Source organism: Montipora foliosa, chromosome 12 (assembly GCF_036669935.1).
Source record: "Montipora foliosa isolate CH-2021 chromosome 12, ASM3666993v2, whole genome shotgun sequence".
In the NCBI taxonomy this organism is placed as follows: Eukaryota; Metazoa; Cnidaria; class Anthozoa; order Scleractinia; family Acroporidae; genus Montipora; species Montipora foliosa.
The window spans coordinates 32,778,549-32,786,048 of NC_090880.1; the positions used below are offsets into that span (position 1 = coordinate 32,778,549).

The 7,500-nt window shown below is 40.8% G+C and overlaps 1 protein-coding gene across 1 annotated transcript in view; it reads left to right on the forward strand.

Annotated features, from left to right (window-relative positions):
- Positions 1–7,500, forward strand: part of LOC137979317 (metastasis-associated protein MTA3-like) — a 19,371-nt gene that overhangs the window by 10,049 nt on the left and 1,822 nt on the right. Inside the window, exons 11-20 of the mRNA XM_068826555.1 lie at positions 154–228; positions 453–511; positions 662–771; positions 2,535–2,648; positions 2,921–3,001; positions 3,142–3,206; positions 3,394–3,610; positions 4,154–4,579; positions 5,559–5,648; positions 6,583–7,123. Coding sequence (XP_068682656.1) covers positions 154–228; positions 453–511; positions 662–771; positions 2,535–2,648; positions 2,921–3,001; positions 3,142–3,206; positions 3,394–3,610; positions 4,154–4,579; positions 5,559–5,648; positions 6,583–7,123 — 1,778 coding nt within the window. The remainder of the gene's footprint in view (positions 1–153; positions 229–452; positions 512–661; positions 772–2,534; positions 2,649–2,920; positions 3,002–3,141; positions 3,207–3,393; positions 3,611–4,153; positions 4,580–5,558; positions 5,649–6,582; positions 7,124–7,500) is intronic.

Genomic DNA, 7,500 nt, shown 5'->3' on the forward strand with positions numbered 1-7,500 from the left:
TTGAAGTAAATTCACATTTTATTTGTTTTTAATTCTTCACTGCGTTTGCATTTAAATATTTTTTCGTGGCCACTTACAGTCCAAAATAACATGGATACCAGTAGTTGTCAAAATAAAGTAACCATTTCTTTAATTGCTTTTTGAATATTTTAGCTTCCCTGGAAGAGTCTTTCAAGTATAGTTGAATATTATTATATGTGGAAAACTACAGACAGATATCTACAACAGGTACAGTTTGACCGAAGTCTCATTTCCTTCCTTTTATTGCTGCTTAAGTTGCTTTTGTAATGCTCATGACTGCAATGATCTACAATCTTATAATACATCTTTTGTCAGTTCAGATACATATGGATCATATGGAGTGTCTTTGTAACAAGGATATAGTCTCTTGTTTTTTTCTTTTGAGGAGTTTGAATTTTATACTTATGTACTTATACATTTTGTTTTCACAGAAACGATTGAAAGCAGTTTCTAAAGAATGTAATTTAACACAGATATACATACCAGGCCTGTAAGTCTTAGATGCTTTGTTGATAATGGCATTTAAGATAACTTTTATTCCCAAAGTTGTCAGTGATTTTAGCTTTGAAGTATTTATGGATACAAATATGTGTATGATCCAGGCTTAGTTTTTGTTGTCCTTTATTATTTTTTTTTTTAGTGGTGGCAGTACAATGCAATCAGGAAAAAAACAAACTTCAACAATTATTTTAACTCCTCCTCCGGGTGTGACAACCAATCTTGTAGGGGTGTCATGTGAAAGCTGTTATGGTAAGTTGTTTGTGACTTGCCTGGTCTTCCCAACCAGTGCTGTTCAACTGTAGTTTTCCCAGCAAAGTGCCAAACAATGTTGCCATTAAGGTGATTCCCTAGAAACAGAACTTGTCATAGATTTCCGATGAAAATTCACATACTGTTGTAACATTTCAAGGAGGTGATAAAAATTTAATTAAAAAGGGGGGCCACTGTGCTCGTTGACAAATACGGCTATTTGAGCTACTTTGACAATTGCCAGGCACCCCCAATTTTGGACAAATTTAGCTCGATTTTAAAAATGTAATCTATCATATAGTGCAGGGCGTGGTGCCATTCTATGGTAAAATTTATTTGAATGTCTTTGTGAGTACTTAACACTCCAAAATCGATTTAACTTTATTGTGGGCTCTTCGACTTGTAATGGCATCTTCTGTACAATTTTGTGAAATTGCCAAAAAGCTGGCCATAGATTTTTGCTGATTTCTCCATTACTCCGTGAAGACACTGTTCTCAGCAAATATATGAAATAAAAAAAAATAGGGGTCACCATACTCATTCAGGAGAAAAGAGCCATTCCTTGACAGATTAGGCTTTGCTTCAATCCACCATTTTATCAATGTGCCCGTGCTACTGCGTGCGCCAATGTCACAAGAAATTATGTGCAGTAGGGTTGCACAATGCAAAACCAGGGAATCACCTTAAACAGGGTCAGGTCCAGAAAATGCGCAAAGAGGTGGCCTGAAGAAATTCCTGGATGAGCAGACACCTACCATTGTGAAAACACGCATTGGTTAACACACTGCTTGCCACAACACAATTTGAAGAGTGTTAAATTATGTAAAATTTATGGAAAAGAGTGTCGTCACTGTTCCCCCTCCTCAATCCACACAAGTTAAGAGTAAAATAAAACAGAGTCAGACATGTCATGTGTCTTTGTAAGAAGGAACATCTTGCTTTGTATGTGTATTGTAATTTGTATTAAGGCATCAGGCAAATTCAGCAACAAGGGATTGACTTCAAAAAAAATTGTTACTCGTTTCAAATTATTAAAATAGTCAAGGTAAAAGACAGGGTAATGTTTAATCAGAACTCATCAAGACTAGTAAATACAACAACAGTAGGAAACCCAGCTGGAAGAAAAGACTATCAGTTAACAATTTACAATGGCTGGGGATTTAAATTTGGAACCACCAAAGGTAACTTTAATAGTTTTGGTAGTCTGAACAGAATTTCATCTGCATTACTTATACTTTACAACTGCATCGACCTGAGTGGAAGGTGGGTGCCCGGGATGTCCACGGGCCTCCACTGTGATCAGCCAGCCCCTAGACAGTAAAACGCTCCCATGGCTAGCAATCCCCGCAACCCAGCCATAAGCCCCCACACACAGGGACATCCAGGCACCTGTCACACTGTGATAACAGTGGAAAGAGAAAAAAAAGGGGGGGAGGGGTAGTGGGAGGGAGGCAGAAAAATAAGAAAGCACTACTGCTGGAAAACAACGGCTTAAAGAAAAGAAAAGCAAAGGCCGCACAACGCTCTTCCCAACATGGTTCCAAATAGCCGCTACGCTGAGACCGCATGACCTACGTGAGCCTGTGCATGTATGCCTGAGGCCGCTGACCACTAAGCAAACCGCTCCGTCATGGACCCTGATGCACAGGAAAACCAGCATCTCTTTGTTGTTAACTAGGTTAAAATTGCATTTAGCCACATTTAAAAAAGTGAATCATTTTGTTAGAATTTGCTCACTGCAACTCTATTCTTTACTTTGGCAGGAACTTCATCCCAACAGTGGTATCCTTGGGGACTCCCCAATTCGCAGCACAAGTTTTGGCTTTGCACATTGTGCTGGATTTATTGGAAGAAATATGGTGGATTAAAAAGACCAGGTATTAATACTCTTCCTCATTAAGTGTTCATGCCCTTCCCTTTCAGCAGATTGAACGTTGTTGAAATGTTCTTCTGTCACTTTGTTGTAAAAATGTTATATCATCTGTCACTATCATCAGTGTTATTATCATTACTGTTTGTTGCTTTCATCAGTTTAATGTTTTTTCATTCTTCTCCCAGTATTATCAATCTTGTTAAAGATTACTATTTTGTAACGCCCCTTCAGACTTCATTTGTCAATTCACACTGTGTGATATTTTATTTACTTTAGATGGTTTGTCCGGTAAGGGGCATGGTGGACTGGAACCAAGATATACTTGCAGAGTTTGTGGCAAGGTGTTCAACAGAGCAGGTTAGTGATAAAATAAAATATTAATTCTGTTGTCATAACCCAACCAATATTTGCTTAATTTCTGGGGCATATTTCCCAGTCTTCCATTTCCCACAATTTTGGGGGGAGATCAAATGGTTTTCTGCCTTTTTTCTCAACAGAACGGTTGTCAAGCCACATGGGAACACACAAGATGTACAAATGTGCTGTCTCACAATGTGATAAGGTATATTATTTTTGTTAGATTTAGAGGGACTGTTCTGCTAATAATTTAGGCAATCTGACCTCTCTCTCTCTTTTGTTTCAAGCTCACATCTGATTGCCTTGAAAGTGTCATTTGGTAATACAAGTCATAGCAAACTTGCAGGTGTTGTTATTTCAAAAGCAAGTGACAAATATATTTTTTATTGCAGGTCTTCAATTCACGTCCAAACCTGACTCGCCACCTAACAGCTGTGCATGGCTACAGGCCACCAAGCCCGCGCAAACTTAAACCCAGGTCGCCATTTTATATCAAAGCCACACCTCTCACAAGACTTGCACGGCGACTCTGTCAGGATCTCTTCAATAAAGTACATCACTGCAGAGTGCCTGGAGGGGTGCTTAACATTCAGGACATAAGAACACAATGTATGCACATTTAAAGTTCTAACAAGGGGGTTTAAAACAGATCTAAAAACGTTAAAACTAAATTTTCGACCGCCTTCTGCGGCCTTCTTAAGAGGAATGTACTCTGCAAGTCACTGAATGCAAATATATAGCAAAAGACGTCATTGTCCATTGCTTAAGGGAGGAAACCAGTGATGTGTAAACCCTTTGGAAGGGTGCCCTCTCATAAACAGAGTTTATGTCCAGGAATGAATGTAACGACTTTAGATGTACATTTGTTTCACCGATTATTGATTTCGTAAGTTTTCATTTCAGTCTTTTATTTACAGTCAAACTTGGGTATGTGGAACTTAATTATAAACACTTTGTCTTAGGTCCAACCCTTTATTCATGACTATCAGAAAGCTATTGTAAATACAGCAGAGTACAACATAGCAAGAAATTGACTTTTATTAGTCAATCCTTGAATCATTGTCCCCCAGTAACGTATTAAGAACTTTCTTGTCTTTTATTTTTTATCCTGGTGCAGTCTAATTTAGCTCTTTTTCTTTTTCTTGCTTTAAGGTTTAAAACGGCTGGAGACTCCTAAAGCTGAGGCCATAATCAAAGCCAAAAAGCAGAGGATACCTCGAAAAATCCATGAAACAGTTGAAAAGATCAAAGCAAATCCACCAAAAGCACGAAAACCCAAACCACTGAAACCAACTTTGTTACCGATCTCAAAAGAACACTCGCCAACCTTACCCTCCCCACCCACACCTACGGGGAATTCGATTACCTCCCCCTCAAGAAAAATGATACCTCCCTCGAAGAGTTATGTGCCAATCCAACCAACCCCACCCAAGGCCAGCGACTGGAAGTATGCGGCTATACCATCGGCTAAGCCAGTTGTGCAGAAGCAACCGATAACTCAACAGACCAGTAATCATATGATGGCCAGAAAGAGACCACACGATGGTTCAACAGCGGTGCAACAGAATGGCATCGAGGGTGAGAAGCATTGATTGCATAGTGTTTGAGTTAAGTAGAAAAAAAATACTTAGTTTCCAATTGTTTTGTTGGAATGGTGAATGGTTGTAGAATGAAAAGAATAATTTCTTCACCCAGTTGCAACAGACAACAGAATTAACGAATCACGATGCAAATAAATTTAGTTGACGTTTAATGCGAGAAAATTGATCTCCTCAGCTTGTACGTTTTGTTGTCCCATTTCAGAGCACGTGCTGTTCCCAAGGGAATTTTCCTTTTGTTTTTTTTTACAAATTATGCGTACGTATACATGTGCATAAGACGACATTTGAAAGAAACTGAAATGGGAAAACAAAACATACAAGCTAAAGGGGTCTATTGAAATTATGATTGGCTGAGAATTTCGTGCACAGAGAGTGAGGGAAAATCTAAAACTGAAGCATTGACGTTTTGACGATGTCATGGCGAGGCCAAGGTTTGAGGATTTGCCGTGAAAACCGAACGTTGCCTTATTATGATATGAAAATGTGGTTTTATCATCGGAGTTGATAATGTAAATTGGCCACTAGCTTTTAGAATCTCAGTACGGTGGCCAATTTACATTATCAACTCCGTTGATAAAACCAAATTTTTGTATACTACTTCCCCACCGACACAGCACCACAGTTTCTTTAGAAACTACCCCCTTCATTATTATGATGATTCAAGCGGAAGTGACATCAGTTCATTCATCGTTTGAAGGAATATAACTCAGGTGAACAAAACTCGTATTCCGTTAGTTTCGTTAGTTTTAAGGCGTATCCATACAGTTGGTACGGTTAATTTCGTCCACCTTTGCAAGCATCGGACCTCACTGACATGAACTTAAGTGTTGTTTTTTTATATCTGCTTGTGGGCATTATGGTTGAACAATGCTCTCGCACTTATCCAATCGGAGGCAATTGGCACCAGCCGTGTAACAAAATGCTTAACATTTGTCCCTTTGTGTTTCTGCCTCCAGGACCATCTCCTAAGAGACTTAGTGCAACTTCCCCTTTGGGGAAAAAAGGCTTTGAGTGCAACTACTGTGGAAAAATTCTCCATAATCAAGGTTGGTTGCTGTAGTTGTTTCTATTAAGAATTTGCCACTTGAGGAAACTGTTAACGTAGCTCATGTTTTTGGTTGCTTAGAGTACGGTTTTTCCTATTTCTTTCTTCCGTGTTTTCATTGAAATCCTCGCAACCTGCGTTGTATAAGTTCGCCTGTAACCTCCTCGGGAACTAAGATGAAAAGGCGTTGGTCGAGAGAAATCTGGCATGGGAGGGGAGAAGGAGATAGGGATGTTTGTTCTCCAAATTCCTGCCATAGCAAATAATGCTTTCAAACAGTACTTTTTACACAGCTAAGCAAGCTTCGTACTCTTGCTACACCGGTGAAAAACGCCGTGAATTGGGTTGTTCCATAGGAAATTAGAGTATTCGCGTATTTGGTGCAAAGGTGCTTTCCATTAAGCCGAAATTTCCGGAATTTCGGGCAGAAGTCAAATGAAAAGGTCCGTTTCGGTACGGGCCGACCGGAATATTTGGTCGGTGGGTGGGGTCAGACCGAAACGTTATCGTTTCCAGTCCCACCTCACTGTGATGTAACCAAAATTTCGGTCGAAGGTACAGGTACACCTTATTTAACGTCGGAAGTTCCTTTACTCTCTAGAGAGAATTCTCCCAGGAAGCCCGACGGTGCGCTCATTTTACCCCCCTCTTTTCCATCAGTGCTCCGTTTTAAGAGTATTTAAAGCTACTTAGGCTACACTTAAAGGAAAGAAGTCGAAACAAGGATGTGAGATCCGGGGATCGAACTCAAGACCTTATGCACCAAGGCCGCGCACTAACCGACTGTGCCACCCTTGCTCCTTAACGTCAATGGAACGCTTCGGTCCGGTTGGAAATTGACTTTTGATGGTTAGTTCCACTAGTCTCCGACATGATGGTCAGGTATAAAGGAAAGCACTCATTGTTTCTATTTTGTTTCGTTTATTTCACCTTAGCGAGTCTCACTCACCACGAACAAACAATGCATACGTCCACGGAACCACCTAAGCAGCGGTCGTACCCAGCATACTGTGACGTCAGTCCAGCCATGGGCCCAGGTTCAACTAAGATAATGCCATACGCTCAGCACTCGGTGACGTCGTATATCAACGGACAGCTTCATTTAGAGCGAGGGGTTAACAACATTCCAAATTACTCTGTACAAAGTGCTACAAACAAGCCTTACCTCCTCCCCAAGCCCCCTGCCCCTGCCCCTGCCCCTGCCCCTGTCCCTGTCCCTGTCCCTGTCCCTGTCCCTGCCCCTGCCCCTGCCCCTGCCCCTGCCCCTGCCCTACCACCCATCAAGACAGAGAGTGGGATGCCTGTGAATCCAGTTGGTAATGCTGTACCAAATAAGGCGACGGTTGGTCAGAGTGCTAAACCTGTGGTGAATAACAAGCCAAGCCAAAATATCAAGCACAACATGCTAAAGTCTGTCCATCCTCAGTTCATTGATCCTCCCGAGGAGTTCCAGTTCTTGTCAAGCAAGCGCTCCAGGTAAGGTCCAAAAAGTAAATCGAAACTTGCACATATCTTGCCTCTGAGTCTCAATGAGGGGGAAATTTTTCGAATGAGTTTGTACAATTATTTTTACCCAAATGTCGGTGCAATTTTTACACAGGGTCTTTATTACCATTAAAATTCCACGGGGAAATACACTTCGTGCTCGATGTATCAAAACCAGCCTTAGTGGCAATTTGTAACTTTCGTTACACTGGCTCGTGTAATTTTTTTTCTTTTTCGCCAATTTCCTGCCGCTGGCCGAAACGCACAGCGTCTAAAATGGCATGGGATGACATTTTTATCATTTTGCGTTCCGAGCGATGATAGTTAACACTGGTATGACACCAGACACAACAATTCCAGTTTAACTA